General features: G+C 37.8%; 1 protein-coding gene across 4 annotated transcripts in view; it reads right to left on the bottom strand.

The window, feature by feature from the left end:
* Positions 1 to 23,858, bottom strand: part of LOC138424570 (uncharacterized) — a 404,438-nt gene that overhangs the window by 276,225 nt on the left and 104,355 nt on the right. Inside the window, exons 5-8 of one of the 4 annotated variants that reach the window (XM_070289414.1) lie at positions 20,335 to 20,398; positions 18,307 to 18,428; positions 17,691 to 17,733; positions 17,149 to 17,187 (exon numbers count right to left, since the gene is read on the bottom strand). The exons of 2 other annotated variants lie outside the window; for them this stretch is intronic. In XM_070289414.1, the coding sequence (XP_070145515.1) occupies positions 17,186 to 17,187; positions 17,691 to 17,733; positions 18,307 to 18,428; positions 20,335 to 20,398 (231 nt within the window). In that variant the 3' untranslated portion in view covers positions 17,149 to 17,185. Of the gene's footprint in view, positions 1 to 17,148; positions 17,188 to 17,690; positions 17,734 to 18,306; positions 18,429 to 20,334; positions 20,400 to 23,858 lie in introns of those variants that run through there. One more of the 4 variants, XR_011250868.1, reaches the window with a different exon arrangement.

Genomic DNA, 23,858 nt, shown 5'->3' with positions numbered 1-23,858 from the left:
GACCACAGCCATATCTTCCCTGGGCTAATAATTATCTCCCATAGGTGATTTTTTTAGACTACTGATCATTTGTCTTACTAATCTCTCCATTTGTTCCCGTGACTAATAGCAGATCCCCAAATACCCTCCGTAATTTTCTAACAAGCAGAATTTCAATTCCCCATAAAGAAATTCTGCTTTAAAGTGTAATTAAAGATCATCTAAGAAAAACAGAGCCAACTTTGAACAGCCCACAAGCAATTTTTTCTCTCTGCCAGGAGGGAGGGTGTTTAGGGGCAATTAGAAATCACTTTGCAAAATTATAAGCAGGTTTAATGCAACAATTTTGATCAACAGTCTTGTTATCAAGTAATATATCTAAAATTAAGGTAATGGATTTTAAAAGTAGATTGAATAAAAATCATCTGCTATTCAACAGGCATATCAAGCAAGCAATTACTAATTCTGTTTATAACTACAGCCCTTCACTCTTTTTTAAAGGGCAATGAAAGCAAAACTTGGTTTGTGAGCTCCTATTAAATTAGCATTGATTTTGTTTTACTGCCAAGCTAAAGAAATAGCAACATTAAGGAGTTCTTTAATCCTATTTAAAGTATGCACACTTACACAGAATTTAGTCCACAGGTTGTTTATCTTGCTATTCACAATGAACTAAAAAAAAAAAAAAAAATCAGTCCCAGCATAGAAGTTTTATGCATTGGCTATTTGAGGAATTGTCAGAAAGCAGCAGTACACTATTAAGTAGAACATAAGAGCCAGTTCATTGGAAAAGACCCTAATGCTGGGAAAGATTAAAGGAAAAAGGAGAAGGGGGCAACAGAGGATGAGATGATTGGATGGCATCACTGACTCAATGGACATGAATTTGAGCAAACTCCAGGAGCTGGTGAAGAACATGGACTGCAGTCTGTGCGGTTGCAGGGTCGAACACAACTTAGATGGTTTACACCGCTGCTCAGATGGAAACTCACTGAAGTGCAATGCCAAGTTAAATGTTAACAACTGCCTGCACTTGATCCATCACAAAAAGGAAGATCTCATTTAAGGCAAAGAGTGACATGTGCCAAAGTTATTTTCTCAATAGGTCTTATGTTTATAAATACTTAAGGTTGTTTGGAGACAAAATATTTTGGTTTGTTTGGAGGCAAATCTGAAAGACAAGGAATAATAATACATGTATGAGATTAAACAGTAAATAAAGTACAGCTTTTCTGGTTTAAAGAAAAGTCATTGTTCAAGTGAGAAGTAAAAGTAATAGAATTTTGAAATGTAAAAATTCCAAAAACTATGGTGAAATATGGCATTGTGTTGACAGAATTGTCAAAACCATTCAAGGAAGTCAGCATTTGTGGAGCCCCTATAGAAAACAGTATGAAGGTTGCTCAAAAAATTAAAAATAGAACTACTATATGATTCAACCTCCCTATTCTGGGTATATATACAGAGGAAGTAAAATCACTGTCTTGAAGAAATATCTGCACTCCCATGTTCATTGTAACATTATTCACAATAGTCAAGACATGCAACAACCTCAGTGTTCACTGACAGATGAATGGATAAAGAAAATGTGGTATGTATGTATATGTATGCATACATACATATATATATGAATATTATTCAGTCAAAAGAAAGAAGGAAATCCTCTCACTTATGACAATATGGATGGACCTTGAGGGCATTATGCTAAGAGACGTAAGACAGACAGAGAAAGACAAATGCTGTATGATCTCACTTATGTATGGAATCTAAAGATGTCAGAGTCACAGAAACAGAGAGTAAATTGATGGTTACCAGGAGCAGGAGGTTGGGGGAAATGGAGAGATATTGGTAACAGGATACAAAATTTCAGCTATGAGATGAATAACTTCCCAGAATCATATCACCTTGTGGCTACAGTTAATGATACTACACTACCACACTTGAAAGCTGCTATGAGAGTAGATCTTAAAAGTTCTCACCATAACAACAGGAACAAAATAATAATTATGTGAGATGAAGGATGTTTCAAGTAACCTTATTGTGGTAAACAATTCACAATAAAGCATATACCAAATCATATTTTACATCTCAAACTTACAAGATGTTATATGTCAATTATATCTCAATAAAATCGAGAGTGGGGCAAGAAAGTCAGCACATGGAGCTAAGTTCTCACTGATATCTGCCAAGACATCTTGCATCAGGTTTACTGCAAATATAACAGCAATATGTCAAACCCTCCTACTTTGCAAGAACCTGATCTTTTTCTGATTATGCGACTCTAAAATTGATTGAAAGAAGGACAGCTATTAGACTTGTGTCAAAAGGCCTTTCCACAATAGAAATGTACTAGCCATTTTGAAATTTAATCATAACCCTTCAGACTTTCAAAGCCCCTAGAAACAATTTATTTTAAAATATAGTATAATTTTAAATGAGTTTTTCGTATTCTATTTTTCTCTTTCACACTATGTTACAATATGCTGAACAGCTTAGAAGTTTCTTTTATAAGTAAAAACAAGAGAATCGAAGTGGCAGCTAATTCTATGATCAAGATAACATACACCACCATTGGTCATGAAAAAGCTCATTCCCAGAGCCTGTCTGTGGCACCCAAGAAACCTGAGCATAGTAACCTCTAACTTGTTTATCAAGTTGTTGCTCAAACGGTGTAAGGTGTTATAGTGATATCACAGCAGGGGCAGGGGAGCTCAAATCTTTGAAACTTTTAATCATGAGACTGGTGTTGTGCTAAGCATGCTTCATACATTAATGTATTCAATCTTCATAACAACTCTATGCATATTTCCATTTTACAGAAGAAGAGACTTACACACAGAAAAACAAACTTAAGTAACTTCAGTCAGGCAAAAAAGCTATATACTTGTCTATCAGATAGCAAGATGAATAGAGATCCAGAAATGTCAGACATTTGAAAATCTTTCCTTACCAGCTGAAAAATTTGTTATTGCAATAAATGATCTCCAAGTTTTTAAAAATTACATATTATTCTCAGAAAAAAAGAAAAATTCTTGTGCATGTACCCACAATAAAGACATATTCACTTATAAATTGTATGTGCTATGTCGCTTCAGTCATTTACGACTCTTTGCGACCCCATGGACATGGAGCCCACTAGGCTTCTCTGTCCATGGGGTTCTCCAGACAAGAATACTGGAGTGGGTTGCCATTTCCTTCTTCAATAAACTGTATACTCTATAGTATGCATTGCTTAGCAGCTTAGGGCAAGGTTCAAGATTTTAAAACACTAGGTACAAATTCACACAACAAACAGTCTTCCTGATAATTTTGAATAATTTTGGCTGAACTTGTCAGAGTTTGATTAGCTCAACATTAATTTTATTGTGTAAAGTGACTGAAGAAGAATCTATCCAGCAGGAAGAAAAGAGAAGGACCATTCTGCTATTTTCTGATGAGTTAATTCTTCTGCATTACTAGGACTAGATTAAAACCAATTCCTTTATAGGAAACTATTTCATAAGTTGTTTTTTATGTTTAGCAAGATAACATTTATAAATACACTTGACACAAAAAGTAGTATATCTAAAGACCAACATGGGGGTGAAGCACCCTGCTGTATCCATCTCCATTTTGACATATAATATATGTCAAATAATATCTATATATATATATATATATATCATAATAAATTTAAATTTTGTTAAAAACATTCTGTAATGATAGCATGGTTACTATGATTAATATTAATAATACTGTATTGTATATTTGAAAGTTGGCTAAGAGAATTGTGGCTCAGCTGGTAAAGAATCCTCCTGCAATGTGGGAGACCTGGGTTCAATCCCTGGGTTGGGAAGATACCCTGGAGATGGGACAGGCTACCCACTCCAGTATTCTGGCCTGGAGAACTCCATGGACTGTATAGTCCATGGGGTCGCAGAGTCAAACACGACTGAGCGACTTTCCTTCCTTCCTTCTTCTAGCCCATTTCCCAAGACTCACATGATTGTCACTGGTGGGGGTGGGGGGTGGGGAGATAGGGGGTGGGGCAAGCTCTGAGAGCAACAGTGCCATTCTTTATCCTAGGTAACTAATGGTTTGATTTTATTTTTATATGCACTGATACAAATGTTATTATAATTTTTGTACACCTTAATGCCTCATCTGACTCACCCAGTGCAGGTCCGTAATTTGAATACTACTACTACTCTAGCAAAAGGGGTTCCCTGGTAGCTCAGCTACAAGAAAGGAGACCCGGTTCGAATCCTGGGTTGGGAAGATCCCCTAGAGAAGGGATAGGCTACCACTCCAGTATTTTTGCTCTTCCCTGGTGGTTCAGATGGTAAAGAATCCACCTGAAATGAAGGAAACTGGGTTCGATCCCTGGGTTAGAAAGATCCCCTGGAGGAGAGCATGACAACTCACTCCAGTATTCTTGCCTGGAGAATCCCCAGAGGATTCTGGTAGGCTACAGTCCATGGGGTTGCAAAGAATCAGACATGACTAAGCGACTAAGCATAGCACAGCACTGTAGCAAAGAGAGTTAGAAGTCAAAGTGGACACCTAAACACTGCTTTCAATACAAGGTCTTCCTGACTGATTTTCACTAACTTCCCAAGACCCACCTGCTGAAGTTCTCAAAATAGAATGAGAAAATAGAGACAATTTAAAAAGTGGTTAGAATCTCCAACCCTGCTATTTACTAAAGACAAGTTATTTCACTCATATGAGGTGCAATACTTACTTTATTTACATTTGTGAGGTTGGTCCAACAACACTTACATATTTAGCTCAGGAGGCATCCAGTGAACACAATAAATATCCACTGAATTATTACAAAATATTTAATGCTAAGAAATAATTTAATAGGTAATCTCCCATAGGAAATTTTCTTCCTGGGAATTAAGAAAGCTACATGTGATTACCATAAAGTTATTCATATTCTGAGCTCTTCCCACAGGCCAAGCCTGATTATAGCAATATATCATTATGCCAATTGAAGTCCTCGGTCTGGGTCCCAATCCTTGACCTGAGTTCAGGAGAATCAGGTTAAAACAATAATGATTTGATATTTTTTAAAAATGAAGCAACCTAGATGCCCATCAGCCGATGAATGGATAAGAAAGCTGTGGTACATATACACAATGGAGTATTACTCGGCCATTAAAGAGAATACATTTGAATCAGTTCTAATGAGGTGGATAAAACTGGAGCTGATTATACAGAGTGAAGTAAGCCAGAAAGAAAAATACCAATACAGTATACTAATGCATATATATGGAATTTAGAAAGGTGGTAACAATAACCCTGTATGCGAGACAGCAAAAGAGACATAGATGTATAGAACATTCTTTTGGACTCTGTGGGAGAGGGCAAGGGTGGGATGATTTGGGAAAATGGCATTGAAACATGTATAATATTATATGTGAAACGAATCGCCAGTTCAGGTTCAATGCATGACACAGGATGCTCAGGGCTGGTGCACTGGGATGACCCTGAGGGATGGTATGGGGAGGGAGGTGGGAGAGGGATTCAGGATAGGGAACACGTGTACACCCGCAGCGGATTCATGGTGATGTATGGCAAAACCAATACAAGATTGTAAAGTAATTAGCCTCCAATTAAATAAATTTATATATATTTTTTAAAAAGTAACCAAAAAGCACATTCGTCTTTTTTTGGAACAGGGAAAAGAAGTTAGAACAAATCAGTGGTCTTCAGATCAACATCACCAGGGAACTTGTTAAAAATGCCAATTCTCATTTCAACCCTAGACCTTCTGAATCAAAAACTCCAAAGATAGGTCTTGTTTATTAACAAAGCCTCCAGGCAATTCTGATACATGCTAAAGTCTAAGAACTGTGACGCTATGGACTGTAGCCCATCAGGCTCCTCTGTCCAGGGAATTCTCTTTATTTAATCCCTTTGCCAGGGGATCTTCCTGACCCAGGGATCGAACCCACGTCTTTGGTATTGCAAGCAGATTCTTTACCATCTGAGCCATCAGGGAAACCCCTAACTTCCTCTGTATAATTTCCTTATAATGAAGTATGCTTTCTTCCCTTGTGAACATTACAATGTTAGAACAATAATAGAGATAACCATGCTTAAGTGTGGTTTGGTTTGGAAAAACTGCTCAAAGTTAAACACAGACGTTTGACTATAATCCAGAACTGTTGTAACCTCAAGATTGTTGCTGTTCATGAGACATTTTAAAACAAGATTTTATCCCTGGGTTATAATTTCCAATTTGGTATAATAAATAAAGTTCAATATCTGTTTTTTCACTGTTCCATGTGTTTGGTAATACACATATGACTCTCAAATTTTTTTGGATAAAGAAATAAAAATCTCATCTACTTAATTTTCTCAATACTACATTTGATGCTGTTAGCTAAAAAAGTTTCCCTTATCTTTTTACCTTTTTTCAATCTTGTTAAGTTATTGCATGCCGCTGTTTTGTTTTTTAATTTGACTAACTTGTTATTCTAGAGAGCTGTTTATTTGCCTTTTATTGCATTGTCCATAACAGTATCTACAGTAGCCCCATAGACAAATTCAGATCTTAAGCCATTTGAGACAGCGCAAAAGCTGATAAAAAAGTAATTGTCTCCTACTTTGGAAAGGAAGATGTATGCATTTTTCAGTAATAAAAACAGACTTCTAGCTAGAGAATTTTAGGTAATATATTACATAATGCCTAAATTCAAGTATATACATTTAGAAGCACCACCAAAATCTAAAAACAAATAGAGCTGGATCTCCTACATGAAATAATTTCCCTCAATACACATGACCCCCCACACTTTGAATCAACCACTATTTATTAATGAGCTGCTCTCTCATTTATTCATAGTTTGGGGCCTGCTAGCAGACACTTTGGCTCATTCACATGATATTACTTATGAGATAGAATACAGGTAATTTCAAGGCTTAGCTGGCCTTTCAGTATTAGGACTGACAGATGAGATGTTGTAATACATTTGCAAAATTTGATGAAAGCAGAAAAGAACATTCTCAGATAATAAAGTTTGGCCCAAGTCCAGACAGCTGTGAACTTGATTCTTTAAAAATGACTTACATGGTCCAATTGCACTGTCTCTACAATTTTCTTTTTACACATCAGTCTGAATCTAGATTATATGTATAAGATTTATTTGGTGTTTTTTCTTCATTTTGATTTATTATTACACTATTTGGACTCAACTTTCTCTGAAATGTCTTCTTTGAAAAATGATGTAATATATATTACATTTATTATACTTAATGATAAACCTTTCAGTAAATTCACCAGTGTAAAAAAATGATCAAAATAACATACATTTAATTTAATGCAACACATGATTTTTCTTTAGGAGATTTTACACAGACAAAAGTCCCCAAGATTTTGGCCTTTATCTAGGGCCACTTGCTTTCAGCAGGAGACTAGTTTGAATCAATTCTTTTCCCTTTTAGATTATATTAGTGTCAAAATTCTTATGTGACCCACACGGTTATTTGTGAGACACAACAAAGAAAGACAAAATCTAACCATTATTTCTGGTTAAAAGGTTTAGAGATATCGTTTCTGATTTGAGTCTACCTCTTTTCTACAAGATTTAAGTATTTTATTTCTCTTACCAAAAACAGAGTTCATAAAATCAAATTATAAACTGACTTTTTGTGGTCAGATATATACTCCCACATGGAATGGAATGCCTTCATCAATTTAAAATGCTTTCCAAATCCCTAGTCATGCTGTAAGACACACAATCCTCAGTTGGAGATGGATTAAAAGGGTTAACATATCTTTTCAAGTTAATCAAGACTCAATTTGAACTAACTCAATTCTTTTCCCCTGATTTAATGCTTCCATTTTTTATCAGTGACCTGAAAACATTTGATTTCATAGATGCCAATGTAGACAAAAAGCCTAGAACACCAAAGAATTGGTTTTCATTGCAATGGCAACTTGTTCATCTTGTTTAAGCTGGTTAGTAAAGTCAACATTTCCATGTCTAATGTTCCAAATTTTATACTAATGTAATCTAGACATCTTATTAATGTTGCCATGGAATGCTTAAGTTTATTTTCTTACCTGTGATTAAACTTAAAATTTTGGTTACTTCTCCTATAAGTTATTTTGAAACCAAAAGCCCCACATTTTTATAACTCTTTTAAGGGTTTGGAAATAAGCTACCATAAAATTACCTGCTTATATACTTTCTAGTTCAACACAAAACAATCCATAGTATTAAAAACAAATGAGTCTGAAGATGCTTAATTTAGGTGAGGGGATGAAATTGCCCCCCATGTTCTCAACCTGCCTTTTGTCTGTAGAAAAACTGTAGTTAAAGAATGTTTAACCAAAGAAGTGAGAAAACACCGAAGCAAAGGAAAACTGTCAAACAAGACAAAATAATACTAGCTTAGGCATTAAGCAAGGTCAAGGACTTTTAGTTCCTCCTCAAGGGCTATAGATAAAGTTTTCAGCCATATTCTTTGAACTGTCTCTTAGATACTGAAATCCCCACCAGGTGGAAGAAGTTAACTACATGATGCCCAGACTGTAGCTATGACATAAGCTGCCACACTTCTGAGATCTGGCCTCAAAGAAATAGAAACAAACCGACCCCAGAAGTGAAGATCAGCTGTACTTGAAGCAGTCAGGATGACACTGATCAAACCACTGATGACAAATTTCAAGATGACTGTCAGAGTTGACTGTGAGGTTTCTGCATGTAGCCCCCTCCCTCCACCTATAAAAGCTCTTGCCCACCGATAGTCATGGACAAGGAAATCTCAGCCCACTCCAGTATTCTTGCCTGGAGAATCCCAGGGACAGAGGAGCCTGGTGAGCTGTGGTCTATGCGGTTGCACAGAGTCGGACACGACTGAAGCTACTTAGCAGCAGCAGCAGCACTGATAGTCAGTGGGGGGAGTCCACCTTTGGACATGAATCCACCTCTACCCTCCCCTTGCCAGCCCCCAAAATAAAGCAAATTTTTCTTTCCACCAGCCTTGCTTCTCAATTGACGTTTGAGTGGCAAGTAGCCAGACCCCACCTTGGGTAACAAAGACATCGTAATTTCAGGGTTTTTTAAAGCCCTTACCAAATAAATGATATTTTTATGTGACTAAAAATGTTATCCAGAAAAATACAAATTGTGTTTTAAAAGGAAATGAAACTCCCCATATTTTTGTAAAAGAGAACATCACTTAAAGTCAACCCTATCCCCAGTGTATCACCTTCACTCTGACCTTCACCAGGGAAAGTTAGACCAACTGAGAAATAAGGCAAATCCCGTGGATGGAGGAGCCTGGTAGGATGCAGTCCATGGGGTCGCTAGGAGTCGGACACGACTGAGTGACTTCACTTTCACTTTTCACTTTCATGCACTGGAGAAGGAAATGGCAACCCACTCCAGTGTTCTTGCCTGGAGAATCCCAGGGACGGGGGAGCCTGGTGGGCTGCCATCTCTGGGGTCGCACAGAGTTGGACATGACTGAAGCTACTTAGCAGCAGCAGCAGAGGGGGGAGGAAGCAGAAGTGGAGGGGAAAGCATGGGTAGGGGGAGCTGGGGGGCATTCACTGGATAAAACACTATGCCACTATGCTTAGCTGCTCAGTCATGTCCGACTCTTTGTGACTCCAAGGTCACGTGGTCACCTGCCAGGCCCCCCTGTCCATGGAATTCTCCAGGCAAGAATACTGGAGTGGGTTGCCATGCCCTTCTCCAGAAGATCTTCCCAACCCAGGACTCGAACCCAGGTCTTCTGCATTGCACAGATTGTTTACCGTTTGAACCACCAAGGATAAATCACTAAGTTCAAACAAATGAACCACTGATTCAAAACAGTTGAGCTCAGAACAGAGGATATTTCACATCAACTCATCATACCTTAGTGTTGAGTTTTGGTTCGAGTTCTTTTTTTCTTTCTGTTCCCCTTTGAAACTTGAGACTTTTTCAGATTTGCAATTTTTTACAGTAAGTCTGGATAAGGTTAGATTGTCAATTTAACTTGGAAAGTAGAATGACATTATTTGTTAACCATGCTATTGGCTTTGTTTTTTTACACAGACATCTTTTTTCATATATTTTACTCATTAGAGAAAAGTCCATCTATCACAATTTCAATTATTGTTATAATGTAACAGAAATTCACTGAACGATTACAGAGTTTCAAGTCTCACTCACTGCTGGCAGCTGGCCCACTCTAATCACCAACCCTGAAACCTGCATTTGGTCACTAATACACTAAAACATTGCTAATGACATGGAGGTATGACAAGATAAGACCAGCCTCATAATGAATGACTCCACAAAAGCAAAGTGGCAAAAGTAATTATAGAATCACATGGACCGCTGGCCTTGAATTGTCATGGACATCCCATTTCATGTTCAGCTAAAACAACTCAGAGATAACCTTATGTTCAGCAGGAGCGGAGGTTGTATCACAGATGCACTTCAACTGACACATGCTTCTGTTTCAAGAACTAATTGTTCTGTAGGAAAAACATCTTCAATTTCTTTATTATTGAGATGAATTAAACAGCTTTCTACTGTCAGATTGTTTCCTAACACTCCACAAGCCCTGTGGAAATAGGAATATATGATTTTTAAGTGTTTTAATAATCTTGTACTGGGTTTTATTAGATACCACTCAGCATCTCCAATATCCCATGCATTCCCATAAAACCTTGCAAGAAGTTTTAACTTATATATGATGTGTAACTAGCATAATTACAAAAAAGGTTGTGTGCATTTAGATATATCAAATGTCTAATCTGATATAGTCAAGAAAAATCTAAACAGAAAGCTGAATAATGATGCTGATAAAAGTTGTATATAAATATTTTAAATTACTTAATATTGTTTTAAAGATATTTCAATGCAAGTAAAAATCCAGTGGGCAAAATAATAAAATTAGACTATAGTTCTATTAGAATTAGCATGGAAAACTGAAAATTTATTTTTTAACTAAACAAAGAAAGGATTGCTTCACTGAGGTAATACTGCAACAGCCGAGTTGGTCCATCATAAAACTGAGCCCCACAACCCAGCCTGTGACACTGTCACTTGTATCCAGATGGATATTTTTTTCCACAGACTGTTAATAGACAGTGTCAAGGTGATGATAAACACCAGAGTCTAGGCACATATATCAATATACTCTGTGATGGCAGGGGAAAAAAAAAAGCTGAAATAACCACAAATTCTAGACAGACTTACTACTGTGATAACCTCTACAACAAATGTAACACGTCAAGGTATTTCTAAACATTAACCATTTGTTTGAGTTCTAGGTCTAAAATAGCATCATCCTAATCTTATCAATTTGAGGTTGAGGGAAAAAAACATAAAGTCAGGGATGTGTTTGCTCTTGCAGCACTTGCTCCAAAGACTGGTTCGTCACTGAAAAACACTAAATATTGGTTTTTTGATAAGCTGAAATTAATAACAAGTGAGAAAGGAGACATAGTATAGTTAGGAAAAGAAATTTAGAAAAGGGAAGAAAAATGTTTCCAGGGCATGGGAAAGAGAGAAGGGAGGTTCTTAAAATCCTAGAAAAATCTTGATAAGAGAAACTCATTTGTATAGAGCATATTTATTGTGTATTACAGAATTTTACACAGACCTAATTGCTAGGAAGAAAGTATTACTCTTATTTCTCATTTTGCCTCAGACAGCAAGAAAAAACAGAGTCAAAACTGGTGTCCATAGACTCAAATTGACAAGACCTTGTAATATGTTTATTTTTAAATTCACCTTACCTCGGGTTTATTTTATTTTTTCATATTATATCTATTATTTTACCTTATTTTATATACTTTAATAAATTGCTTCAAATTTCTCTTAGAAAGAGGTAGGATTAATTCCCTATTTCATTGAATCTAAGGCTTCCCTTGTGACTCAGTGGTAAAGAATCCACCTGCCAATCCAGGAAGCAGGAGTTTGATACCTGGGTTGAGAAGATCCTTTGGAGAAGGAAATGGCAACCCACTCCAATATTCTTGCCAGGGAAATTCCATGGACAGAGGAGCCTGGCGGGCTACAGTCCATGGCGTTGCAAAAGAGTTGGACACAACTGAGCAACTAAAACACACACACACACACACACACACGCCTCCCTTTATTGTAAGACACACCATTTGTATGTATCTGACTAAGAAGGGGACAAAAAAACAACAGGGAACACACTGCCAATTCGTCTTTAATACCACATCAATTATAAGATGCATTCTGATTTCAAAAATGGTAAAAGTGAAACAAAAAGACCATCTTTGAATCAGTGAAATACAGTAAATCATTCCCATTGGTATATTTATATTTTAAATAGTTCAATTTTGTGCTAGGCTTTGGAGAGCAGGGCCAAGAATTCAGATTGTGGAGATGAGCAAGACATGAGCCGCCATGGTGTCATACCCTTTTGTCTTATAGTCGAGGATATGCAGAAGAGAAGACATAGTCTGAATCCTCAAGAAGATGTGCATTGCCATCTATCAATTACTCACAGAATGGGGTTTATTTACCATATGTGTGTGTACTGAAACTAAAACTAAGCCTAAAATTATAAGGTTTTTCTTTTTCTATGAAAAAAAAAGACACACCAATACCAAGTATTCTCTTATATCTCATTTTTTTCTGTAAAATATAATTCTATTTTCATTTCTGGCATCTCAATTACTATTAAAGACTTCCTTCCATGATTAAACTCTGTTGTGCTAGTTATTTAGTTAAGAATTAATGAAAGATTTAAGTAGTAAATGGGAAAAAATTAATCTCAAGTAGAGTTATCCTTTGTGGGAGAATTTGGTTCCTTGGGTTTTTCATATCCAGAATAAAACAAATTTTAGATGGATTTTGTGACACTCTAGTACAAGTGAAAAGTAAAATTTTTCTTGAGATTATAGTGTTGTATATGTATATGGGGAGAATGAGGCACTTAAGTCAGAGTTTCTGATTTTTGTTAAAAGGTAGCTATGCATAGATTTCCATTTTTCCTCACTTAAATTTATAACATATTATCTTTATGCCTGTAACATTTCTAAGTGAATTGTAAGTCTAATAAACATATTTTTAACCTCAAGCTACACTCCAGTTATAATAGAGATAATCCAGTATCATATATATATAATAGTGAAAAGATTTCATACTGAAATAAAATCTGATTGTAAGATAATTGGCAATATGAATAGTTGGAAGTTAACAGTGACTTTGCCTGAACACACAACATTTAAACATTAATGACGGCAGAAAGCTAATTAGTAAAATTTAATTGGATGTATGCAAAATAGTATAATGAGAAAAGTTAAAGCATATTTAATTTTTAATCCATATCCAAACTGTGAAGTGGAAAACCAACTAAAGCCAATCATTGTAAAAGCTAGAGACTGACACATTTTAAAGACTACCCTATTAGCACACAGAATGAATTGATGTTCAAAATTAAACATGGTAATATATTCTCTTGTGCCTTAAAAAAACACACACATATAAAACGCAATTATCTAAACTGTTTAAAGATAAAAATTTGAAATAGAAGGGCAGACAAATGTATATGGTAAGTGACTGCACGGAATATAGTTTGAAGAATAAATTGAATTTTATTATATGCAGAGAAACATCCATAGTAAGCCACTCAGCAGGCCAGAGACACCTAGAAAGCAGCAAAGGTAAAAGGAGACAGGTCATGGTTAGTGCCCAGTTTCACTGAATCTGATACCAGAGCAATATGATATGGAAGTCAAGAAGGTCAGTGCTATTCAGGGTATGTATGTTACCGACAAGTCGATAGTCCCTCTCGGTACACATGATACTGAAACCACACCCAGAGCACAGAGCAAGGAAGAAGGTCCTGTTCAGAGTGGATCACAATCCTCACTGCACATTATGATCATCTAAGGAACTTCAAAATACTGATGCCTACACCCCCACACCAGGGACTTCAATTTAATAGATCTGGGGTGGGGCCTGGGCTGGAGGATGTTTTAAAGCTGCCCCAGGAGATTCTAATGGGCAGCCAATGTTGAGGACTTTGATATGAAAAGACCTAGGAGTACTTTGTTCTGGCTTTTGCTGATTGGTAGGTGTGTATCTTTTTCTTGGAAGTGAATGTAACCTTTTGTTCTTGCCTGACACTCCTCAAAGAAGAAATGTGATGTTGGCACATTACACTATGAGTAAGAGACAATGTCAAGACTGTAAGTCAGAGATATCTTATCTTAAATACTGCCGGGGTCCAGCCCCGGTGGATCCAGGGAAATTCAAAGCGTGGACGGCGTAGGCGAGGAAAACTTATTTGTTTATTAATATAAGAATATAAGATTAGATTAGGGAGAAATGGTGTAATAGGAAAATTAAGTGGAGAAAGAAGGCTGAATAACTTGGTTTACGAGGGAAGCCAATAAAGTTCCAGACAAGGAGCTTGCACCATCTACATTAGGCCACCGGTGCCCTCTTGAATATTGGGGGCTACCCTGCCTTGGGCTCCCTGTCGCATGGATCTTAAAAGCTGGGACAAGTAAGTACACATGGTGAGCCTCCATGCCCCAGATGGGAATTCAGCCAGAAATTAGAGAGGAGACACAGGGGAAACCAGTCCAGCGACTGGCCCATCCTCTATTGTTCAGAAGGCCTTTTATACTTTTTGATTATACATAGAGATCAATGGGTAACACAAAGTTATGCAGCGTTAGCAGTCCAGACTCTTATCAAAACCAGGCTTTTCTCTCTGCATACCTAATTGTATACACAAGTCTTAGATGATTTACATCATCCTCTGGCCAAAAAGGGCCAATTAACATTTTACAACCTTTTTTCTGATAAGGGTTTGTTAACTAGAAGATTTATTTGTGTTGATCTTCCCAAAGTCTAGTGCCACTCTCAGAAAGTACTAAATAAAGTTACATTCTTACATAGCAAGGACACAAGAGGAGTGCAGTGATATATAACAAAGAGAAAAGTAATTAACTCAGAAGTCTAGTGTTGCTAACACCAAAACTATTATATATCTTTTTGCATATCCCATTCACATTGATTAACATCTTCCCAGGTGCCTAAAAGATAAAGAATATGGAGGCCTGGCAGCAATCTTTGAGTCAACAGTGAAATCCTGTCACCAATATGATTTTTAGCTCTTTAGAAAAGGCTCTGTATCTTTAAGATGCTTTAAGCTTTGTGCCTCTCGCTGTTGGGGGGCTGTAAGCAATTGGGGGGCTGTAAGAGGTCCGGGGGAACCTGTTAGGCAAGCTAGAGAGTTATCAGAGGGGGTTTAACTGAAACATCCCTTTCAAGTGCAGAAGACTAAAGCCCTGATTTGACTTTTTCCAGAGAATATCAGAAGAGTGGAAAAGCAGGAAGATTCTTATTTTTGGGGGGGTGGATACTCAGGAAATTCCAGGGGGAACCTCTGAAGCTTGATCACATCCTTGCGTTTTGTCAGGCTTCCTTCCGCATGACCTTGTCATGGGCAGGATTCCTCACGCTGGCCCCCGACAAAATACCACAATCAAGTCTACAATGTCTTCCAATGTCTTCTCTGTATGATAGACCATTTTGCTAGGTATTGAATGTTGAAAAAAATCTGGTTTTATGGCTTCTCAGCAGGGAACTTAAAATACAACATCATTAAACACGGGTAGGTATTTGTCAGGGTTCTTGGTAGCAGCAAAAACAACTCTAAATTTAGGCCAAAAATGAATTCTTAAAAGACTTCTCTCTAGGAAGCCAAGAACCAGGCTTGAGGCTATAAACGAATAGCAGGGCTCCAAACAATCCTCAGTCCTCTCCTGTGAGAACCCCACTGCTCTTGGGCGCAGACCCGGCTGGCCGTCAGCCTCTTGAACTGCTGGCAACCCCAGTGCAAGCTGTAGGGCACGGTAGCTGTGCCCACCCATTGCCCAAACCCACCCCAGAATCAAGCCCTAGCTCCTGTGAATGAGTCTTACTGAATGGACCCTGTCCACAGCCCATACAAGTCCTAGCAATCCCTGCTTCTACGTCACTACCTTCTGGATCTAAGTCAGCAAAGCCACATTCCCGCCTGTGGGTCTCAGGGAGGCTGGCAGAGTCCTCATCTGGCATTTTTCACTCCCATAGTGGAACATGGTCTCTCCTTCCCACTAAGACTCTTAAGGTGGGAAATTCTTCAAACAGAAAGGAGCTCATTCACTGAGAAGCCAGAAAAGGATTTCAAATGGCCTGTGCAAGAATATTTCACTTCTCCTAGGATTAAGTAAAGCTAAAGGAAATTATTAGTACTTGGTCTGCACTTTTCTTCTGTGTCCATAGTTTTCTCTGTGTCTTTGGTTTCTGAGAGTAGATCTAACTTCAAGTTCCCAAGTCCATTTTCATGTGCCTTGTTTACATTAGACTCTCTACCACGCAAATATTTTATTAAGCACTAAAGTAAAGTTCCTCAGTTCATACCTAGCATACCGAGTTCTTAGGCTGATTTCCCAAATTGTGCTGTGGTATGTTCTTATACCTAAAATTTGCCAAGTATGGATAGGTATTACATATTGTAAAATATTGATGCATCCTTAATTATATATGAAACATGAAACAACCATGTCCATTAACAAGCTCTGGAAATTTACCCCCAAATTTCATTTTACATTATAAGTAGATCTCATTTTTAGACAGCACACAAACACTGGTGTATGCTAGGAACTATGAGGTTTAACATGTTTTTGTGGCTCTGAGATCCTAACTTGCCCAGGAAAGAAAAGTTTGTGCTGGCTCAAAGACATCTCTAAAATTTCTTCTCCCTGTCTGTGATGCTTTGATTATTTCTAAAACATTTTCTGGCCTGTAAAATATAGCTCCTCCTGCCATTTGTTGGCAGACACTTTGAAAGGACTTGTAATATATACTTTTTCAGAAAAAAACTGAATGGTATGATTTCAGACCTACATAGTCACTGTTTAGTAGTCTAGCCTTGTTCTGACAGGTGAATCGAAATCTTCTCCTTAGAAATAAATTAGGTTATTATCTCAAATACAAAATCAAATGCATCCTCAACTAAAGGTTTCTCAAAGTCATTTCTTTCAATGGGAAAACTTTTTTCTCATGAGAAGGAAAGAGGTCATCTTTACCCAAAAGCAAATGTCCAATTCAAACCAGAAAAGGTATGACATAGTCAATCCCAATGTACAATAAACATAAATAACTTTGAAGGAGGGATCCCAGTATTCCCACAACTTACCTTCCTAATGCAAAATTTCCTTTCCTAATTCCGAATTTCCTTTTGGGAAAATAAAATAAGAGTCAGGTTAGTTTTGAAACACAGAGTACTTCTAAACACAAGGGGCTCCAGTTCTAAGCAGAGTAATCTAAGAAAAGGTAATTTTATGAGATACCAGATTTTACCAACTGTATGCATTTTTCTATGGAGAAGGTGCATAGCTTTCAATAGAATAGAAAGGGGATACAACTCAGAAAAATGAAAGTTAGGGAACAGTGCTCTGGAGAATAAAATAGAAAGCCCCATCCCTGGTCCAAGGATGGTTCTTCAACCACCATCATTCGGCCATCTAACTGAAATGGTGAGAGGCAAAGTCAATTTTCCAAATTCAAAATTTCTCTGGTGTTCTAGTTTCCATATTTCTTAGATATGAGGATACAAACTGCCACCATCTTTATTTTAAAGAGATTTCTATAAGGGACTGAAGTATTCTTTCATTCCTTTCAGAACAGTGAGTGCCAAGTGGCTACCCATTTAGAGACATCATCATCCTCGCCACTCACAGTCCAAGTCCGCAAATGGTAGCAGGTGACAGGAAATGTTCCTCTGCAGTAGGACACACCATCATATAAAAAGAAATAGTAACCATGAGTGTGGCATTCGAGTCATAAAAATGGCATTTTTAAAACTTTAAAATGCTACATGGCAGTTTAAAATTCTAAATGGTAAAGTATTCTCTTCACTTTCCATCGTATTTCTATTTTCCACAAAATTTTAAGGAGATAGTTGTCATCAGATATGGCTAAATAATTCTTTTTAAAACACTAAAAATATTCTGGTTTGTAATGCAGAGAGCCCAGTCCTCATTGGTTTGTGATTATAAAAGGAGTCATGACTGAATTAATCCTTAGCCTTTTTTTCCAGAAACTCATCTCTCAAAGTTTCCTCCATTATCTTCAGGAACCCCCTACAATCCCAGTGTACTTTGTTCATGATGGTATTACATCAGCTTTTCACAAAATGTGTTCCCTGGAACAGTAGATCCAGAAAATGACCAGGAAGAAAGAAACTCTGGGAAACATTGTACCTAGATGCCTCCTTAGCAAGATGCCATGAACATTCCATTAGTGCAGGTGCCAAGACGTCTTATTTTGCCTTCTTTAATCTAATGTCACTTACGCCCTGATCCAGAAAGTAGAGTTTGCAGTAGAAGAAGATGTTTACTTTCAGTTGTAGCATTCCGTAACATTTATGGCTTTGTCCTTGATAAGTGGGTAGGGAAAATATTAGCTGTTCCACATCTAATGGAAATGAGAAAATTAAAGCATAAAAAAATTATTTAGTCAATGTCACCAGGGTATTTATGACAAATCTGAGACTCAAGTCCAATGCTCTTTTTATTACCCTGGTGGTTTAGGGCTTCCAAGTAGTCATAAGAGGTTGGCACAGTCACTTACTACCTATCACATAAATGAAGGAACACACTTGGGCCTTCAGAGAACCCACTGTAGAAAAAATATCCTAGTCACATGATTTCCTCCAAAACCTTGATCTTATTATCCTACCCTATTACCTTTTCAAGGCCAAGAAATTCCTACTGCTTTCTCTTACCAACCTATACCCAAATTTTGTATCAGCTTTTCTCAGTTCATACCAATTAGGAATCAAAATTCTGAAAATTTCAAGAAATAATGAAATGTAATGAACTGGAGAGAAAAAATATAGACAAACTTTATATTTAAGGTTTAAAATGTTTTTATAAAACTTTACAAATGTGAAATTACTGATTAGTTTATAGAACATGAAATATTATCAATTGAATTTGATTTCCTCATAAAATCATTGTTTCATTACAGCTCAAATAAACCATTGAATGGATTTGTTGAAGTTACATTTAAATGTATTATATTTTCACATAAATGGAACATTATATTGCCAAACCTTAAACAATTTAGCTAGTTTTAATATTTTTGAATTTTTGAGAAGCAGGCAAACTCTTGGGAATAAATGAAATACTATAAGTCAGTAAAACAGAAGGTTATTCTATTTTATGGACAGAGTCTGCCAGTAAGGACAGAATAAAGGTCATAGTTTTTATCAAAAGAGCTCAGAAAAAAAGCAACTTTTTGAGTGATGAAGCTATCACCACATGCAAGTATGTCTGATCAGTCTCAGTTGTCTAGAAACCTCTACAAGCAGCTTTTGCTTTTCAAAAATTTCCTTTGTATATTTTTGTGGATTTCTGAAAATTAGAGTTTTGTCCTGAATAAAACAAGTTTCATCTTGCTTCCCAACATCGCTCATTTTCTTCCATCAGAGGCAGCCTTACGGGGATGTACCAAACTACCCCTGCTCCATGCAAGTTTCATAATGCTGGTGCCTCCCTGCTGTACCATATCAGAGTCAGAGAAACACTGGCCAGTCCCCTTCGCCTCCTTCATCCCACACCCTCACCAGACTCCAGGCGGCTTCTTTTCCTGAAACTCCGCAGCAGATCATTGCTCAGGTTATCTCTTCTCACCTAATCCTCACCTCACAGTTGCCACTTGTTTTTCAACACAACTAGGTCTTAAAAACAAAATTGATCAACTATGTGTTTAAGAAGAATCCAAGTGTGTACACGGTCCTTTCCTTGCCATTTCATTCATCCACTCAACAGACTTTTATTAGGAGCCTGCTCTGGCTGGTTTGTGCTGGGTGCCAAGGATACAGAAAGCATTAAAACAGGACCCCAGCCTAGAAAAGTTCACTCTAGCAGGAAAGACATTGTGTCCAAGATAAATTGTGACACCACAGAGTACACACAGTGACAAGTGCTGAGGAAATACAGAGAAGGAAGCAATTACTCTACCGGGAGAGCTGGGGAAAGGAGGTGGCCTTATGGCTAGATCCTCAAAGGTAGATAGGAGTTTATCAGTCTGAAGATCTGAGCACAAGTATACCTGAGGCAATGGCATGCATTAATTGAAAGAAATGAGATGGCTATGTGCATTTTAACTTACATGCCAATAAAGTTTTGGAGGTGCAAATGCTGTCAACCTCAAAATCTCTGTGAGAGAAATTTACACTTTCTGATCCAAAGGAAGGACATCAATCAACTTTTGGCATTCCCTCCACCTTACCTCACAGTCCTGTCAGGAACCTCTCCACACCTTCACCAACAATGATTTAAATAGGCTATCCCTTCTCCCAAGTTTTCAGGCCTACCTGTTAACATCCACTCCTTCACACCTGATAAATGAACCAGCAATTCATTCTCGTGGAAATACAGCTGTAAAGTTTCATAAATAATAAGTTAAAACTTGCAGTTGCCATCGAGGTTAAAATAATCTTTCGACTAACTATTGGCAGAGCATTTAGTCATAGCTCATGATGGAATATGGTTCTCCCGCATTCAGCTCTAATTTTCCAGGTAAAGGTGAATGGTACAATGTCAAAAGTATCTGAATGTCTGGTGTCAAGTAGGCATAACAGCTAACTAATATTTGGGGGTTTTAGTCATGTTTTATCCATGATCCTGGTTTTCCTTATCTCAAAAACAAAAATTAAAAAGTGAACAGAACTTCTGCTCCCTCTCTCCTTCATATCTCCCTTATTTCCCCACCAAATTTGGGGTGCAGATAATCCCTTCTATGTTATTACCACCCATTCCCTTCTCCAACCCCTCCCCACCCCCACACAGTTAGCTCTTTGTCAGGCCACTCTATTCCTATCCTAATGATTCTGCCTCTTGAAGATCTCTCATAGCCTCTAATCTAATCAAATATTCCCATTAATGCTTAATATTTTATACCACACAATGTATTATTCTTTCCCACCATATTTCCTTCTCAAAGCCACCTTTGCTCTCAGTTATGAATGCAGTCATTCATCAGACATCCACTGATGAACCCAAGTCTGTGCTAGGCACTGGGGTTAGCACCATTTCTGCCTTCAAGAAATTTTTAATAGAATAGGGAAGTCAGAAAAGAGTCCCATAACTATAAATAGGCACGTTATGTCATTAGAAGATTCACTGAGTGTATCCTTTCACCCAACAAACCAAAGACAAAGAAAATGTCCTGGAGAAGGTGAGCTGGGTTCAGAAGGTCAAGATTGAGTTCATAAGCAAGGAAAGGCAAGGCAGCACTTTCCTGGAAAAAAAGTACTTCTGTGCTTCTCCAGTCCTGTTTCCCTACCTGCTGTCTGTCCACCTCTTTTCCATTTTGATTCTAGGTATAAACAGAGACTCAGTCCTCATTCCTCAATGCTTTATCTATCCACATCTGCTCATCAACAGAACCTACTTCATAGTTTAACCACACGCAGTATGAGATGATAGTTAAATCTGAGCCTCCTGCCCCAAATTCCCAACTCCCTACAGCCCAGAACCACAGGAGGAGCACACTATCTCCTGGTTATCAGTGTTTTCAGACCTGGCTCGCTATCTACCCCTGAAGAGTGGCCTCTTCCCAGCTTGAGAATTTCCAGCAATAGGACCATCCTTCCAGGGATTGGAATTCAAAACCTTGAGAATAATCTTTTTCTTCTCTCCTTTCTCCCTACTCAGTTTTCCATGTATTCATGAATGAATAAAAATATTATTCATCACAGGGTCCCCTTCTTCTAAAACCCCTAGTGAAATCTCTTTTGCCCTCAAAATAAAATAATTCTTAATCTAGATTTAAAACTCTCCATAATCTGGTCCCTGATCCAATCCCAATACCATGCAGTCTCGTCATATTAATATAACATTTGAGGGTTTTGAAAGCGTCTTCCCAAAGCTACTTCTGCAAACATGATCTCTTTTGCACTACCACAGTGCCCTGATAAGACAGGCGAGGCAGGCATTATTATTCCTCTTTCTTTAGAAGACAAAACCAAGACTCTGAGAAACAGATTCAACCAGGTCTTCTAATTCTTAACTCAGCACTCCTTCCCATTGGCTCACATTGTGTTTCATGTTTTGATTTATTACACAAGTGCAACACCAATTGTTTCTTTCCAAATTGAGAGCTTCTAAAAAGAAGGAAAAGTGTCAGATATTTTTTTTTTTTCCTGTAACTGCTCAGCACGAGGCATGTGGTACTGCACTGTGGATCAAAAAGACCCTCAATGCTTCTTGAATAAGTGTTCTAACCACATGATTCTGTTTAAGAAAGTCACAGTCTTACTCCTTCGCTTAAAGCTCAAACCCTCAGCTCTTCTGATTAGATTCAGTTCAGTTCAGCTCAGTTACTCAGTTGTGTCTGACTCTTTGTGACCCCCTGGACTGCAGAATGCCAGGCTCCCCTGTCCATCACCAACTCCCCGAGTTTGCTCACACTCATGTCCATTGAGTCAGTGATGCCATCCAACCATCTCATCCTCTGTCATCCTCTTCTCTTCCTGCCTTCAATCTTTCTCAGCATCAGGGTCTTTTTAAATGAATCAGCTCTTCGCATCAAGTGGCCAAAGAATTGAAGTTTCAGCTTCAGCATGTCTTTCCAATGAATATTCAAGGACTGATTTCCTCTAGGATTGACTAATTAGATTATCTTAATATAAACATGTGACCACAGCTGACAAGGTCTTCGTGATCTTACCATGGCCAACCACTCTGATTTCATCCTCTCCACACTCCATTCCCCACTCTTGTCCGCCAGTCTCCTTCTTTCTGTTACCTGGGTTTGCTGAGCTCATGCCCACCTTCGAGCTTTGTGTAAGCTGCTCTGTGAACTAAAACGCCCTGTGGCTGACTCCTGCTCATCATTCTGGTCTCAACACAAATGCCACCACCTCAGAGAAGCCTTCCCTGACCACCCAACCTAGAGTTAGCCTTAGTCATTCTTATCCTGATATATTTTCTTCCCAGTACATATCATAATCTAAACTTATGTTTCATTGTTTGTCTCCCATTAGAGTGTAAACTCAGTAGGTCTGAGACATTATTCCTCTGTTTCCCAGTGCCTAAACTAGGGCAATATCTATTTGTCAAATGCATGAATGGATGAATGAATGAAGAGTGGATAAACCTGTTTCATCTATAAAAACAGAGTTGGAATAGATAATCTCTAAAGCCTTTCCCCACATAGTGCTCTTCAATGAATCACAGTTGTTTTTTCACGGAATCAGCATAGGTTCCTTTACCGGTTGTCATTAGGACATGTTTTATTTTTCTCTTGACTTTATTTCTCTCACTGAAGAGAGTCTCATGTGTAGACGAACAATATTGAGAGAAGACAAGAAAGAAGGTCAAATAATGCAGCTCAGGTAAAGAACAGCTTGCTTCATATTGTGAGGCAGCTGCCTCTCCTGTCACAGCCTTGTCACAGGCTGCAGTCCCACAATCACATTTGCTATCCACTTTTTGTTTTTTAATATGTTTGCATTATTCTCCCAGTATAACCCTTTGTTTTCTTCGGCCTTAATAAAGACATTCCTAAGATAGTTATTATTTCTGAGCTTTCCCCAAGGTACAAAATATATTGACTGAGAAATCAGTTCTCCAATGGGAAATGCTGGCACATACCTGGTGAGACAAGTCAGCATGTGCCTTCAACTGCTGGTGACAATAGCGATTGTGTTTGCATATCATTCTCTTTACATATCGGGCATCCACTTATTGCTGAATTACAGTTATTCATAGAAAATATTATTTTGCAGCTACTCTGAAGATAGTAGCTTTATGAGACTGTGATAAAAACTGAAACGAGCCATTTTAAATGTTCCTAACCATTCTGAAGGAGATCAGCCCTGGGATTTCTTTGGAA

This window comes from Ovis canadensis, chromosome 1 (assembly GCF_042477335.2).
Source record: "Ovis canadensis isolate MfBH-ARS-UI-01 breed Bighorn chromosome 1, ARS-UI_OviCan_v2, whole genome shotgun sequence".
Taxonomy (NCBI): Eukaryota; Metazoa; Chordata; class Mammalia; order Artiodactyla; family Bovidae; genus Ovis; species Ovis canadensis.
Note: the sequence above shows the minus strand (reverse complement) of the source record. Positions and strands in the feature narration are given on the sequence as shown.